A 16,905-nucleotide genomic window follows, 5' to 3' on the forward strand; every position below is an offset into this window, starting at 1 on the left:
GTCATTGTACTGCTGGAAGTTGAACCTCTGTCCCAGTCTCAAATCTCTGGAAGACTGAAACAGGTTTCCCTCAAGAATTTCCCTGTATTTAGAGCCGTCCATCAATCCTTCAATTCTGACCAGTTTCCCAGTCCCTGCCGATGAAAAACATTTCACAGCATGATGCTGCAACCACCATGGGATGGTGTTCTCAGGGTGATGAGAGGTGTTGGGTTTTCCTTGATGGCCAAAAAGCTCAATTTTGGTCTCATCTGACCAGAGTATCTTCTTCCATATGTTTGGGGAGTCTCCCACATGGGTTTTGGCGAACACCAAATGTGTTTGCTTATTTTGTTCTTTAAGCGATGGCTTTTTTCTGGCCACTCTTCCATAAAGCCCAGCTCTGTGGAGTGTACGGCTTAAAGTGGTCCTATGGACAGATACTCCAATCTCCGCTGTGGAGCTTTGCAGCTCCTTCAGGGTTATATTTGGTCTCTTTGTTGCCTCTCTGATTAATGCCCTCCTTACCTGGTCCGTGAGTTTTGGTGGGCGGCCCTCTCTTTGAAGGTTTGTTGTGGTGCCATATTTTTTCAATTTTTTAATAATGGATTTAATGGTGGAATGTTCAAAGTTTTTTATAACTCAACTCTGATATGTACGTCTCCACAACTTTGTCCCTGACCTGTTTGGCGAGCTCCTTGGTCTTCATGGTGCCACTTGCTTGGTGGTGTTGCAGACTTATATACTGAGATCATGTGACAGATCATTTGACACTTAGATTGCACACAGGTGGACTTTATTTGACTAATTATGTGACTTCTGAAGGTAATTGGTTGCACCAGATCTTATTTAGGGGCTTCATAGCAAAGGGGGTGAATACATATGCAATCACCACTTTTCTGTTATTTATTTTTAAATATTGTTTTACATTTCACTTCACCAATTTGGACTATTTTGTGTATGTCCATTATATGAAATAAAAATAAAAATCCATTTAAATTACAGGTTAAATTGCAACATAATAGGAAAAACGCCAATGGGGATGAATACTTTTGCAAGGCAATGTAACTATAGAGATCATACAAAAATGATATGGTAATACAAAATGTAAGTTTACACACTCCCAGGAATGTCATACATGATGGATCATTAGCTTATACAATAACTTTCACACATCTAGATGGCCGGGCAGGATGAGTGTGGAACCAGAGACAGCAGGGGTTCAAACTGTGGAACCCAGTTCCTACATTTGAATATAAAAAGGGATTTTATCAAACAAAACTATGCTACATTTTATCTCTGGGACCCTTAGGATGATAAATCAGAGCAAGATTACTGAATGTAAGTATATTATTTACCTTCAGAGGTGAATGTATCAAGCCAGTTGCCGTGATACGTTTTTTGTTGTTGTGCACTCCACTCAAACAATAGCATGTTTTTTTTCATGGTAATAGCTACTGTAAATTGAACAGTGCAATTAGATTGACAATAATTTAAGCTTTCTGCCCATATAAGACATGTCTATGTCCTGGAAAGTTTGCTGTTACTTACAACAGCCATGCTAATCACATTAGCGCACGTTAGCTCAACCGTCCCGTATACGGGACACTGCTCCAGTAGATGTTAACTAAGCACTGGGATTAAAAACTAAAATTGAATACGTACAGAGGGATCTGTTAACAGAAAATGTTTTTTATTAACAAAAAGAAAACATAAGTTTGCTTTACAAAACAATTATTTTGTAGTTTTACAGCTAATTTCCTGCAACTCTACACATTTTGCCATGGGATGGGGAGACATTTTGGTAGTTTAAAGCACATTTCCTGCAATTCTACACATTTAGCGATGAATTATTCAATGTTAATATGATATCTGAGTGAAAGTGACTGCAAAATCAATTGGGGCCCCCTGTAGGACAGGGCCCCTGGGCATGTGCACTGCATACCCGGTCAGCAAGTCGGCCAAGATGTCAACAAGTTTAGATAGCTGACGAGACTAAGTAGACTAATTTACCAATCAAAACATTTTTAACTGACACGGGCTAATTGAGTGACTGTCAGTGAGTGACATATAACAGGATGAAAACTGCTGATGCACAACTACAGTACGTATCTAAATGTCACCTTGTGTATTCTACTATTCTAACTCTCAACAGTAAGTTGAGACCCCAAAAGTTTTTTCATTAGAAAAAATGACAGAGGTCCGGACCTAGGTGTCCTCATATGTAGTTACGGCCCTGTCCATATTAGTTTATCACTGACTAGATGGTGAGCCCTGGGGAGGGACAGAGAATTTGTGGAAAAAGGCTGCAAGTTGCTGATGAGGCACATTTAGAATAAAAAGTATGAGTATAGTTGACTAATGTTTCTCTCTCTCGGTCTCACACACACACACAGAGAGAGAGAGAGAGAGACACAGACACACACACACACAACTTCATTGGGATGACTTCACTGTCAGAAACACCTCTGATTGGCAGATCTGTACACCAGTGCTTTTGGCATCACCAGATGATCCAATAGAGAAGTATGGGTAGAGCGTCTCAGTGAATGTGTCTTTATGAGTGTAGATGAGTGTCATGTCTTTGGAGTCGTAGAAGGACACCTCCCCCCGGTCGTAGTCCAGCTGCACTCTGATCCTCTGGGGTATCCTCTTCAGGAGGAGGGTCTCTCCCATTACATTACTATACTCACCACTCCTTTTCACTATAACCCAGATTCCATACTCTGGTGATGCATTCTGCTCCCCTTTCTTGTCAACTGACTCTTTAGCCACGCCCATAACCCAGAAAGGATGGTCCCACACCTTCACCTCCCAGCTGTGTTTACCTGAGCTGAACCCCTTAGAGCCCAGAATAGATGTGTACATTGTGAATCTTTCTGGGTTTTCAGGGAGCTGCTGCTTTGGGCCAGTCTTACTCACACTTGTCAGATCATCAGACGGAGAGAGCCAGGGGGATGCAGTGTTGGGGTCCAGAATCACAGGAGCTTCAGAACAAATGCAGAGATATTCCACACATTATACCATGTATTCTTTTTTCATATACACTAAGAATACTACTTAAAATAGCCTACTTAATTAAAATCTATATTACATTATTCTCAATCATGTCCTCTCCTATCCAGTACTCACTGTGTTTGACGATGCCCTGCATCTTCTCCCAGACTCTGAACTTCAGGTTGCCCAGGTGTTTGGCCACGTCTATCAGCGCCCCTGACTCCAGTTGTGGATCCGGCATTGTGCACTGGGCTCTGGAATAACATTCAGGAGTCAGCACTTCTGTGGGGTTGGGTTCACAACCACAGAGAAGCAAGAGACGAGAAGCAGATCACTTACCTTTCCTTCATGGTCTTGAAGTTCTGGAAAGTAGAGTATATAGTCATCAATATAATTGATTAATAGATACATCTTTGAGTTAATTTATAATCTATGTTTGAGAGAGAGCAGTCCTTACCTGCAGGAATGAGATGTCTTCATCTTTCAGCTCCCCCTCTATGGCTCTGATTGTGTCTGAAAGTGATGAAATCTCTCTGTTCATCTGCTCAATCTTCTCCTTCATCTTCTGACTCTTCTGTTTCTCTTCCTCTTTCAGAGCAGCTATCCTGGCCTCCTCTTCCTCTCGTAGAAACTGGTGAAGTTTCTCAAACTCCTTCTTAATCTGCTTCTCTGTGTGCTGGGCCTGGCTCTGGAGACAGTGAGAAGAATATCTCATTCTATAATTATTGTCAGAATAAAATCCTACATGTAGGCTACAATTTATACAATATATGCTGTACTATTGCAACTTAGCATGGTTTATACTAACCTTAATGTGCACTGCTGTTTGATCACAGGTTTGTTTGACTTCATTAAAGACCTTCAGCTTCTCCTGTAAGGGCTTCAGGTCAGTCTGGAGTTCCTCCTGGAATGAGACAGAACCTCACTGAGGAGACAACCTCTGGACTCACTTCATAGGAGAGAGTTTGTCTGTACAACACATCTCTATCACTGCAGATACTTTTTATACTTGTTTTAAGATTCAATGACAGAGATACCTATTTTTCACTCAGGATCTCTAAAACTACACTGCTCAAAAAAATAAACGGAACACTTAAACAACACAATGTAACTCCAAGTCAATCACACTTCTGTGAAATCAAACTGTCCACTTAGGAAGCAACACTGATTGACAATAAATGTCACATGCTGTTGTGCAAATGGAATAGACAACAGGTGGAAATTATAGGCAATTAGCAAGACACCCCCAATAAAGGACTGGTTTTGCAGGTGGTGACCACAGACCACTTCTCAGTTCCTATGCTTCCTGGCTGATGTTTTGGTCACTTTTGAATGTTGGCAGTGCTTTCACTCTAGTGGTAGAATGAGATGAAGTCTACAACCCACACAAGTGGCTCAGGTAGTGCAGCTCATCCAGGATGGCACATCAATGCGAGCTGTGGCAAGAAGGTTTGCTGCTGTCAGCGTAGTGTCCAGAGCATGGAGGCGCTACCAGGAGACAGGCCAGTACATCAGGAGACGTGGAGGAGGCCGTAGGAGGGCAACAACCCAGCAGCAGGACTGCTACCTCCGCCTTTGTGCAAGGAGGAGCAGGAGGAGCACTGCCAGAGCCCTGCAAAATGACCTCCAGCAGGCCACAAATGTGCATGTGTCTGCTCAAACGGTCAGAAACAGACTCCATGAGGGTGGTATGAGGGCCCGATGTCCACAGGTGGGGGTTGTGTTTACAGCCCAACACCGTGCAGGACGTTTGGCATTTGCCAGAGACCACCAAGATTGGCAAATTCGCCACTGGCGCCCTGTGCTCTTCACAGATGAAAGCAGGTTCACACTGAGCACGTGACAGACGTGACAGAGTCTGCAGACGCCGTGGAGAACGTTCGGCTGCCTGCAACATCCTCCAGCATGACCGGTTTGGCGGTGGGTCAGTCATGGTGTGGGGTGGCATTTTTTGGGGGGCCGCACTGCCCTCCATGTGCTCGCCAGAGGTAGCCTGACTGCCATTAGGTACCGAGATGAGATCCTCAGACCCCTTGTGAGACCATATGCTGGTGCGGTTGGACCTGGGTTCCTCCTAATGCAAGACAATGCTAGACCTCATGTGGCTGGAGTGTGTCAGCAGTTCCTGCAAGAGGAAGGCATTGATGCTATGGACTGGCCCGCCCATTCCCCAGACCTGAATCCAATTGAGCACATCTGGGACATCATGTCTCGCTCCATCCACCAACGCCACGTTGCACCACAGACTGTCCAGGAGTTGGCGGATGCTTTAGTCCAGGTCTGGGAGGAGATCCCTCAGGAGACCATCCGCCACCTCATCAGGAGCATGCCCAGGCGTTGTAGGGAGGTCATACAGGCACGTGGAGGCCACACACACTACTGAGCCTAATTTGGACTTGTTTTAAGGACATTACATCAAAGTTGGATCAGCCTGTAGTGTGGTTTTCCACTTTAATTTTGAGGGTGACTCCAAATCCAGACCTCCATGGGTTGATAAATTTGATTTCCATTGATAATTTTTGTGTGATTTTGTTGTCAGCACATTCAACTATGTAAAGAAAAAAGTATTTAATAAGATTTCATTCATTCAGATCTAGGATGTGTTATTTTAGTGTTCCCTTTATTTTTTTGAGCAGTGTACTTAAAATGTATCAGAAAATGAAATTCACAATCATTCAGTCAACACAATGTGTAGAAAATCAATCTATTATCTAAATGAGGCAGACTCATAAAGAAAACATTGATAACTTCACGTTCCATAGTTTTTTAGTATTGATCTATCACCTATTTTCTATCAAAACCTTTCTCCTACCTTGTGATCCTGTACAGCCTCATCTACAGGGATGCAGTCATGAGCTTTATGTTTCTTTGAGACCTGACACACCAAACAGATGGGCTCTTTATCCTCCAGACAGAACAGCCTGAATTTCTCACTGTGCAGACTGCAGAGCACCTTGGACTCTGTGGTTGGACTTTTCGGATCTGTCTGTGTCCTTTCCCGTAAGGCCTCACACAGGTTCTTTAGAGAGAGGTTTGAATGGGGATGATCCTTAGACGATCTTCTCCTGCAAAATGGACATTCCCGAGATTCCTTGTCTTTCCAGCATTCCTTTAGACAGGCTTGGCAGAAGCTGTGGCTGCATGACAAGATGACAGGATCCTTAAAGATGTCAAGGCACACCGTACAGGAGAAATCCTCCTCTGGGAGAGACGAACTAGAAGCCATTTTCTCACACGGTGTCACTTGTTTTTTTGTCTAGAAGGGATACAGCTTTTGTAAAAATTGACTTTTCATAGCAGGTTTAGGATAACTTATGCAGCAGGTTAGGAAAATTAACGTAGCAGGTTAGGTTAATTAGGTTAAGGTTAGGAAAAGGGTTAGGATTAGCTAAAATGCAAAAACATCTACTTTTGATGTAAATTGGACAAAAGCTATATCCCATCTAGACGTGACTGTGTCACTTCCTGTCATGGAATGATATCTGAAAGTTAGTCTTATAGAGGCACTTGTTTTTAAAAAAAGTCTAATTGCACGTAAAGGTCACAGTTTTGATGATATTACCTTATATTGGTTGGTTTAACACCCTGATATTTCAGAACAATCTAAATAAAATCCCAGTGTTCCGTTGTGTCAGACAGACATGAGTCCTGGAGAGTTATTAAAGTTATAGCACTGAGATGCACTTTAGTCATCAGGTGACTCGTGGGTGGAGTTTACTGTGAACCTGGGTCAGAGTTCAATAGTCTCTGGTCCTGTTTGAATACTTAACATGGACCCCACCCTTGTGAAGACATGCGGAAATGTATTCAAACAGGGCCAATGACAGTGGATTTGCACAATGTGCACTTATTCCCTGTATGTTTTATTCTCTCTAAAGCATTATTATTGACCTGCATAGCAGTTTTACCCGCTACAAAATTACAAAAAAACATCTTAATATTTGTAGACCATGGCACAACATAGCAAATGGTAACATCAACCATTTAAAATGACTTTCAAGTCCACTTTTATTTAAAAACAGAAAAGTCTAAACAGCACTAGTTTTAAATAGTTTGTCACCTGAACAAGTACAGATCATTTTTTCCTTAGTGTGGAGTAGGAAAAAAGGGCCACGTGTGAACAAAACAATCATTGACAGGGTGAGGAGATTTATAGGGGTAGTTCACAAAAAAATCACAACTGATCATTGATGTAACAGAGTCCATATTATAGAGGAGTCCATTATGACATCTTTAGTGTAAATCATTCTGTATGCCTCAATACCAAATGAATGGGAAATAGACAAGCATCATATCAACTTGAGTTACAGTACTTGGTGGCTAGCTTCTATTCCATTCATTTGGGATTGAGGCCTGATTCAGATGGGTTGGGTTAAATGTGGAAGACACATTTCAGTTGAATGCATTCAGATGTGCAACTGACTAGGTATCCCCTTTCCCTATCCTGTAGATCTTTTCCAAATGTATACAATGTTACCTACAAAACAGATGGCATAAAATATGAGCTCTCCACTAGTCAGTCAGTTTTTACAAACAATAACGCCTGACAAAACTTGTTGCAGCAAACTATCCCTTTAACATACGAGGAATGTAGTGCTGGTTTCTCATTCGTTCATATCTGGGAGAACCACCAGTGCAAAACAAAATGTCACACCAATGACGGTTCTACTTGACAACCTCATCCATCGATAGAGTAATGATCCTGTACAAAACCTCGGCTTGGATTGATGATAGCTCTCCTTATACAGCAGACTACTCTGAATTCTCCCACCTCAGACGTGCTCACTGGATCTCATTCGGGTTCTTCTGGCACAAAATGGCTGCTGTCGTTTAGCACCATAGATAGAGCACTCATCATGGCTATAACCCACTTTAGCATGGGCATTGCAATCATCCACCATTTTAAAATAGTCAAGTAGTCAACTGGGTGGGGATTCCTATGGGTTGTAGCCTCCATGGAGCTGCCCATGCTGTCAGACGCTATAATGGTATAGATAAACAATCAGAGCCTCGATCTATCTCTATGCTTAGCGCCTATGTGGATGGTCCATGTTAGCAGAGACACCAAAACACAATGTAAGCTAAATATGTTGTGCTAGTGAGGATTTGAGCTGTATAGATGCAATGTTTTCTTACCATTTACAACCTGCAGGGTTTATGTCAACAGCCATGTCCTCTTTAAGGACAATAACCATCATCTTCACCACCATCATCGTCTTCAGACATATTGTTCCATATTTCTGATCAAGGCAAACAGACCCTCACATTATTTGGATAAATATTTATGACCAGTTAGCAGGGTTCAGTCCATGACAGAATATTCTGATTCCCTTTGTCCACAGTTTGTAGAGTCCATTCATCCTACTGTTGATCAATAGGATAGAGACGTCATACCCTTGGTGAGCATATCCTTCAGGAGCAAAATTACACTGGAGGGGAAAAAGTGTGTGTGTGTGTGTTAGTCCAGTCAAAGTCCTGTAACAGCTGATTGTAGTGTGTGTATGTGTGTGTGTGTGTGTTAGTCCAGTCTGAGGGCCTCTCTGTGCTGCTATGTTCTCCTAGATGTTGTCCCGTGTTGGGGAGAAGAGAGCTGCTAGTGCTCCACTCTCACTGGGCTCCACAATGTCTCTTTTCTCTGGCTTGGGCTTCTTAAAGAGAGACGGAAGATTTCGGATATGTACCTCCTTTTTAAACTGCTGGCCAAGAGCTTTCTGTGGAGAGGAGAGATCAAAAACAGTTTACAATCTGTTTTGGATTTAATGGTTGTCTTATAATAATTTGAGTGTGCAGGCCCTATTTAATTCAACTTATATGAAAAATACTGCCAGAACTCACCAATAAAGTATAACCATTTCAACAGTCACAATCAACACATTTCAGACATTATTTCCTTTTTAAATTATTCTAGGTCTTCTATGCAGGTCTTTTTAACAGATAAACATAGTAGTAGAACACCCCCAACTAGTGGCAGGAGGTGGTATTACCCCCACGGTGCCGGAGATGAGCTTCTTGAACTGGTCCTTCCTCTTCTTCTCTCCCACCTTCCCACCCCAGCCGCTGGTCGTACTGGTCCAGAGCCTCCAGATTAATGCTGGGGATCTGAGTCATCACACTCCTTAGCTCCAGGTACCGCGGCCGCTGACCCAGAGAGGGAGGAAAGGAAGAGTTAGGAGGAAGAAAAAGGGGGAGGGATGGAGGAAGGGAGAATGAATGTGTGAGAGTGAGCGTGTAACTCACCAGGTTCTCGTATATAATCAGGGCCAGTTGTGTGAGGGCCGAGTTAGAGACCTCATGCTGCCCGTGCATCTGCAGACCCTTCAGAACACTGGCATAGAACCATGTGACCGCCTCTGGCAAAAGGTTCCCCCCTACAACCTGAAGAGAAGAACATTGTCAGAGAGAGAGGAAGGGAGACAGGGTCAGACGGTGACAAGAGGGAGGGAGAGGAGAGGGACGGTAAAGAGGGAGGGAGAGAGACAGACAGTGAAGAGAGAGAGGGAGGGAGAGAGACAGACAGTGGAGAGAGAGAGAGAGAGGGAGGGAGAGAGAGAGACAGTGAAGAGAGAGGGGGAGGGAGACAGGGTCAGACGGTGACAAGAGTGAGGGAAAGAGACAGACAGTGAAGAGAGAGAGAGAGAGAGAGAGAGAGAGAGGGAGAGAGAGACAGTGAAGAGAGAGGGGGAGGGAGAGAGAGAGGGAAGAGAGAGAGGGAGGGAGAGAGACAGACAGTGAAGAGAGAGAGAGGGAGAGAGACAGACAGTGAAGAGAGAGAGGGAGGGAGAGAGACAGACAGTGAGAGAGGGAGGGAGAGAAAGTGAAGAGAGAGAGGGAGGGAGAGACAGACAGTGAAAAGAGGGAGGGAGAGAGAGAGACAGACAGTGAAGAGAGAGGGAGGGAGAGAGACAGAGTGAAGAGAGAGTGGGAGGGAGAGAGACAGACAGTGGAGAGAGAGGAAGGGAGAGAGACAGACAGTGAAGAGAGAGAGGGAGGGAGAGACAGTGAAGAGAGAGAGAGAGGGAGGGAGAGACAGTGAAGAGAGCGAGGGAGAGAGAGAGACAGTGAAGAGAGAGAGAGAGGGAGGGAGAGAGACAGAAAGTGAGAGAGAGAGGGAGAGAAGGTGAAGAGAGAGAGGGAGGGAAAGAGAGAGACAGACAGTGAAAGAGAGAGAGGGAGAGAGAGACAGTGAAGAGAGAGGGGGAGGGAGAGAGAGAGGCTAGAGAGAGAGGGAGGGAGAGAGACACAGTGAAGAGAGAGAGAGAGGGAGAGAGACAGACAGTGAGAGAGGGAGGGAGAGAAAGTGAGTGAGAGAGGGAGAGGGAGAGACAGACAGTGAAGAGAGGGAGGGAGAGAGAGAGACAGACAGTGAAGAGAGAGAGAGAGAGGGAGAGAGAGACAGTGAAGAGAGAGGGGGAGGGAGAGAGAGAGGGAAGAGAGAGAGGGAGGGAGAGAGACAGTGAGAGGGGGAGGGAGAGAGAGGGAAGAGAGAGAGGGAGGGAGAGAGACAGTGAAGAGAGGGAGGGAGAGAGAGAGACAGACAGTGAAGAGAGAGAGGGAGGGAGAGAGACAGAGTGAAGAGAGTGGGAGGGAGAGAGACAGACAGTGAAGAGAGGGAGGGAGAGAGGCAGACAGTGAAGAGAGAGAGGGAGGGAGAGAGGCAGACAGTGAAGAGAGAGAGGGAGGGAGAGAGACAGACAGTGAAGAGAGAGAGGGAGGGAGAGAGACAGACAGTGAAGAGAGAGAGGGAGGGAGAGAGACAGAGTGAAGAGAGAGTGGGAGGGAGAGAGAGACAGTGAAGAGAGAGAGGGGAGAGAGAGGGAGAGAAACTGTGGAGAGAGAGAGGGAGGGAGGGAGAGAGACAGACCGTGAAGAGAGAGAGAGAGAGGGAGAAAGAGAGACAGACAGTGAAGAGAGAGAGAGGGAGAGAGACAGACAGTGAAGAGAGAGAGGGAGGGAGAGAGACAGACAGTGAAGAGAGAGGGAGGGAGAGAGGCAGACAGTGAAGAGAGAGGGGGAGGGAGAGACACAGACAGTGAAGAGAGAGAGGGAGGGAGAGAGGCAGACAGTAAAGAGAGAGAGGGGAGAGAAACAGTGGAGAGAGAGAGAGAGAGCTGAGTGAAGAGAGAGGCAGACAGTGAAGAGAGAGAGGGAGGGAGGGAGACAGACAGTGAAGAGAGAGAGAGGCAGACAGTGAAGAGAGAGAGGGAGGGAGAGAGGCAGACAGTGAAGAGAGAGAGGGAGGGAGAGAGGCAGACAGTGAAGATAGAGAGGGAGGGAGAGAGACAGACAGTGAAGAGAGAGAGGGAGGGAGAGAGACAGACAGTGAAGAGAGAGAGGGAGGGAGAGAGGCAGACAGTGAAGAGAGAGAGGGAGGGAGAGAGGCAGACAGTGAAGAGAGAGAGGGAAGGAGAGAGGCAGACAGTGAAGAGAGAGAGGGAAGGAGAGAGGCAGACATTGACGAGAGAGAGGGAGAGAGAGAGACAGACGGTGAAGAGGGAGAGGGAGAGACAGTGGAGAGAGAGTGGGAGGGAGAGAGACAGACAGTGAAGATAGAGTGGGAGAGAGAGGGAGGGAGAGGAAGGGAGAGATACAGACACTGAAGAGAGAGAGAGAGGGAGAGAGAGACAGTGAAGCGCGAGAGAGAGGGAGGGAGAGACAGTGAAGAGCGAGAGGGGGGGGAGAGAGACAGACAGTGAAGAGAGAGAGAGAGGGAGGGAGAGAGACAGACAGTGAGAGAGAGAGGGAGAGAAGGTGAAGAGAGAGAGGGAGATAGAGAAAGTGAAGAGAGAGGGAGGGAAAGAGAGAGACAGACAGTGAAAGAGAGAGAGGGAGAGAGAGACAGTGAAGAGAGAGGGGGAAGAGAGAGAGGGAGGGAGAGAGACAGACAGTGAAGGGAGAGAGAGGGAGAGAGACAGACAGTGAGAGAGGGAGGGAGAGAAAGTGAAGAGCGAGAGGGGGGGAGAGAGACAGACAGTGAAGAGAGAGAGGGAGGGAGAGGAAGGGAGAGAGATAGACAGTGAAGAGAGAGAGAGAGGGAGGAAGAGAGACCGACAGTGAGAGAGGGAGGGAGAGAGACAGACAGTGAAGAGAGAGAGAGAGGGGGAGAGAGACAGACAGTGAGAGAGGGAGGGAGAGACAGTGAAGAGAGGGAGGGAGAGAGAGAGACAGACAGTGAAGAGAGGGAGGGAGAGAGAGACAGACAGTGAAGAGAGAGAGAGAGAGGGAGAGAGAGACAGTGAAGAGAGAGGGGGAGGGAGAGAGAGAGGCTAGAGAGAGAGGGAGGGAGAGAGACACAGTGAAGAGAGAGAGAGAGGGAGAGAGACAGACAGTGAGAGAGGGAGGGAGAGAAAGTGAGTGAGAGAGGGAGAGGGAGAGACAGACAGTGAAGAGAGGGAGGGAGAGAGAGAGACAGACAGTGAAGAGAGAGAGAGAGGGGGAGAGAGAGACAGTGAAGAGAGAGGGGGAGGGAGAGAGAGAGGGAAGAGAGAGAGGGAGGGAGAGAGACAGTGAGAGGGGGAGGGAGAGAGAGGGAAGAGAGAGAGGGAGGGAGAGAGACAGTGAAGAGAGGGAGGGAGAGAGAGAGACAGACAGTGAAGAGAGAGAGGGAGGGAGAGAGACAGAGTGAAGAGAGTGGGAGGGAGAGAGACAGACAGTGAAGAGAGAGAGAGGGAGGAGAGAGGCAGACAGTGAAGAGAGAGAGAGGGAGGGAGAGAGGCAGACAGTGAAGAGAGAGAGGGAGGGAGAGAGACAGACAGTGAAGAGAGAGAGGGAGGGAGAGAGACAGACAGTGAAGAGAGAGAGGGAGGGAGAGAGACAGAGTGAAGAGAGAGTGGGAGGGAGAGAGAGACAGTGAAGAGAGAGAGGGGAGAGAGAGGGAGAGAAACTGTGGAGAGAGAGAGGGAGGGAGGGAGAGAGACAGACCGTGAAGAGAGAGAGAGAGAGGGAGAAAGAGAGACAGACAGTGAAGAGAGAGAGAGGGAGAGAGACAGACAGTGAAGAGAGAGGGAGGGAGAGAGGCAGACAGTGAAGAGAGAGGGGGAGGGAGAGAGACAGACAGTGAAGAGAGAGAGGGAGGGAGAGAGGCAGACAGTAAAGAGAGAGAGGGGAGAGAAACAGTGGAGAGAGAGAGAGACTGAGTGAAGAGAGAGGCAGACAGTGAAGAGAGAGAGGGAGGGAGGGAGACAGACAGTGAAGAGAGAGAGGCAGACAGTGAAGAGAGAGAGGGAGGGAGAGAGGCAGACAGTGAAGAGAGAGAGGGAGGGAGAGAGGCAGACAGTGAAGATAGAGAGGGAGGGAGAGAGACAGACAGTGAAGAGAGAGAGGGAGGGAGAGAGACAGACAGTGAAGAGAGAGAGGGAGGGAGAGAGGCAGACAGTGAAGAGAGAGAGGGAGGGAGAGAGGCAGACAGTGAAGAGAGAGAGAGGGAAGGAGAGAGGCAGACAGTGAAGAGAGAGAGGGAAGGAGAGAGGCAGACAGTGACGAGAGAGAGAGAGAGAGAGACAGACGGTGAAGAGGGAGAGGAGAGAGAGAGACAGTGGAGAGAGAGTGGGAGGAGAGAGACAGACAGTGAAGATACAGTGGAGAGAGAGGGAGGGAGAGGAAGGGAGAGATACAGACACTGAAGAGAGAGAGAGAGGGAGAGAGAGACAGTGAAGCGCGAGAGAGAGGGAGGGAGAGACAGTGAAGAGCGTAGAGGGGGGAGAGAGACAGACAGTGAAGAGAGAGAGAGAGAGGAGGGAGAGAGACAGACAGTGAGAGAGAGAGAGGGAGAGAAGGTGAAGAGAGAGAGGGAGATAGAGAAAGTGAAGAGAGAGGGAGGGAAAGAGAGAGACAGACAGTGAAAGAGAGAGAGGGAGAGAGAGACAGTGAAGAGAGAGGGGGAAGAGAGAGAGGGAGGGAAAGAGACAGACAGTGAAGGGAGGGAGGGAGAGAGAGAGACAGTGAGAGAGGGAGGGAGAGAAAGTGAAGAGAGAGAGGGGGAGAGAGACAGACAGTGAAGAGAGAGAGGGAGGGAGAGGAAGGGAGAGAGATAGACAGTGAAGAGAGAGAGAGAGGGAGGAAGAGAGACCGACAGTGAGAGAGGGAGGGAGAGAGACAGACAGTGAAGAGAGAGAGAGAGGGGGAGAGAGACAGACAGTGAGAGAGGGAGGGAGAGACAGTGAAGAGAGGGAGGGAGAGAGAGAGACAGACAGTGAAGAGAGGGAGGGAGAGAGAGACAGACAGTGAAGAGAGAGAGAGAGAGGGAGAGAGAGACAGTGAAGAGAGAGGGGAAGGGAGAGAGAGAGGCTAGAGAGAGAGGGGAGGGAGAGAGACACAGTGAAGAGAGAGAGAGAGGGAGAGAGACAGACAGTGAGAGAGGGAGGGAGAGAAAGTGAGTGAGAGAGGGAGGGAGAGACAGACAGTGAAGAGAGGGAGGGAGAGAGAGAGACAGACAGTGAAGTGAGAGAGAGAGGGGGAGAGAGAGACAGTGAAGAGAGAGGGGGAGGGAGAGAGAGAGGGAAGAGAGAGAGGGAGGGAGAGAGACAGTGAGAGGGAGGAGGGAGAGAGAGGAAGAGAGAGAGGGAGGGAGAGAGACAGTGAAGAGAGGGAGGGAGAGAGAGAGACAGACAGTGAAGAGAGAGAGGGAGGGAGAGAGACAGAGTGAAGAGAGTGGGAGGGAGAGAGACAGACAGTGAAGAGAGAGAGGGAGGGAGAGAGGCAGACAGTGAAGAGAGAGAGGGAGGGAGAGAGGCAGACAGTGAAGAGAGAGAGGGAGGGAGAGAGACAGACAGTGAAGAGAGAGAGGGAGGGAGAGAGACAGACAGTGAAGAGAGAGAGGGAGGGAGAGAGACAGAGTGAAGAGAGAGAGGGAGGGAGAGAGAGACAGTGAAGAGAGAGAGGGGAGAGAGAGGGAGAGAAACTGTGGAGAGAGAGAGGGAGGGAGGGAGAGAGACAGTGAAGAGAGAGAGAGGGAGAGAGACAGACAGTGAAGAGAGAGAGGGAGGGAGAGAGACAGACAGTGAAGAGAGAGGGAGGGAGAGAGGCAGACAGTGAAGAGAGAGGGGGAGGGAGAGAGACAGACAGTGAAGAGAGAGAGGAGGGAGAGAGGCAGACAGTAAAGAGAGAGAGAGGGGAGAGAAACAGTGAGAGAGAGAGAGACTGAGTGAAGAGAGAGGCAGACAGTAAGAGAGAGAGGGAGGGAGGGAGACAGACAGTGAAGAGAGAGAGGCAGACAGTGAAGAGAGAGAGGGAGGGGAGAGAGGCAGACAGTGAAGAGAGAGAGGGAGGGAGAGAGGCAGACAGTGAAGATAGAGAGGAGGGAGAGAGACAGACAGTGAAGAGAGAGGGAGGAGAGAGACAGACAGTGAAGAGAGAGAGGGAGGGAGAGAGGCAGACAGTGAAGAGAGAGAGGGAGGGAGAGAGGCAGACAGTGAAGAGAGAGAGGGAAGGAGAGAGGCAGACAGTGAAGAGAGAGAGGGAAGGAGAGAGGCAGACAGTGACGAGAGAGAGGGAGAGAGAGAGACAGACGGTGAAGAGGGAGAGGGAGAGAGAGAGACAGTGGAGAGAGAGTGGGAGGGAGAGAGACAGACAGTGAAGATACAGTGGGAGAGAGAGGGAGGGAGAGGAAGGGAGAGATACAGACACTGAAGAGAGAGAGAGAGGGAGAGAGAGACAGTGAAGCGCGAGAGAGAGGGAGGGAGAGACAGTGAAGAGCGAGAGGGGGGGGAGAGAGACAGACAGTGAAGAGAGAGAGAGAGGGAGGGAGAGAGACAGACAGTGAGAGAGGGAGGGAGAGAGAGAAAGTGAAGAGAGGGAGGGAGGGAGAGAGAGAAAGTGAAGAGAGAGTGGGAGGGAGAGAGAGAAAGGGAAGAGAGAGAGACAGGGAGAGAGAGAGAGAGACAGTGGAGAGAGAGATAAAGTAAAGAGAGGGGGGGAGAGAGAGAAAGTGAAGAGAGAGAGGGAGGGAGGGAGAGAGAGAAAGGGAAGAGAGAGGGAGGGAGAGAGGCAGACAATGAAGATAGAGGGAGGGAGAGAGGCAGACAGTGAAGAGAGAGGGAGGGAGAGAGGCAGACAGTGAAGAGAGAGAGGGAGGGAGAGACAGACAGTAAAGAGAGAGAGGGAGGGAGAGAGACAGACAGTGAAGAGAGAGAGGAGAGAGAGAGAGTGGCATACAGTGAAGAGAGAGAGGGAGGGAGGGAGAGAGACAGACAGTGGATAGAGAGTGGGAGGGAGAGAGAGGGAGAGAAACAGTGGAGAGAAGGAGGGAGGGAGAGAGGCAGACAGTGGATAGAGAGTGGGAGGGAGAGAGAGGGAGAGAAACAGTGGAGAGAGAGAGGGAGGGAGAGAGGCAGACAGTGGATAGAGTGGGAGGGAGAGAGAGAGGGAGAGAGGGAGGGAGAGAGACAGTGGAGAGAGAGAGGGAGAGGGAAGGAGAGAGACAGACGGTGAAGAGCGAGAGGGAGAGAGTGATACAGACAGTGAATAGAGAGAGGGAGGGAGAGGAAGGGAGAGAGACAGACAGTGAAGAGCGAGAGGGAGAGAGTGATACAGACAGTGAAGAGAGAGAGGGAGGGAGAGAGACAGAGTGAAGAGAGAGTGGGAGGGAGAGAGACAGACAGTGGAGAGAGAGGGAGGGAGAGAGACAGACAGTGAAGAGAGAGAGGGAGGGAGAGACAGTGAAGAGAGAGAGAGAGGGAGAGACAGAGGGGGGGCGAGACAGACAGTGAAGAGAGAGAGGGAGGGAGAGAGACAGACAGTGAGAGAGGGAGGGAGAGAGAGACAGTGAAAAGAGAGGGGGAGGGAGAGAGAGGGAAGAGAGAGAGGGAGGGAGAGAGACAGACAGTGAAGAGAGAGAGAGAGGGAGAGAAAGTGAAGAGAGAGGGGGAGAGAAAGTGAAGAGAGAGATGGAGGGAGAGAGGCAGACAGTGAAGATAGAGAGGGAGGGAGAGAGAC

At 48.3% G+C, this 16,905-nt stretch overlaps 1 protein-coding gene across 1 annotated transcript; it reads right to left on the minus strand.

The window, feature by feature from the left end:
- Positions 1 to 1,651: 1,651 nt before the first annotated feature.
- On the minus strand, positions 1,652 to 6,635 carry LOC121547096 (E3 ubiquitin-protein ligase TRIM35-like). The gene is made up of 7 exons (XM_041858204.2): positions 6,539 to 6,635; positions 5,789 to 6,232; positions 3,785 to 3,880; positions 3,434 to 3,664; positions 3,316 to 3,338; positions 3,112 to 3,230; positions 1,652 to 2,966 (listed from the first exon to the last, which is right to left on the minus strand). Exons 2-7 carry the CDS (start codon positions 6,200 to 6,202, stop codon positions 2,416 to 2,418), a joined length of 1,434 nt encoding a protein of 477 aa, XP_041714138.2. The 5' UTR covers positions 6,203 to 6,232; positions 6,539 to 6,635; the 3' UTR covers positions 1,652 to 2,415.
- Positions 6,636 to 16,905: the final 10,270 nt, after the last annotated feature.

The sequence above is a fragment of the Coregonus clupeaformis genome, chromosome 31 (assembly GCF_020615455.1).
Source record: "Coregonus clupeaformis isolate EN_2021a chromosome 31, ASM2061545v1, whole genome shotgun sequence".
Lineage (NCBI taxonomy): Eukaryota > Metazoa > Chordata > Actinopteri > Salmoniformes > Salmonidae > Coregonus > Coregonus clupeaformis.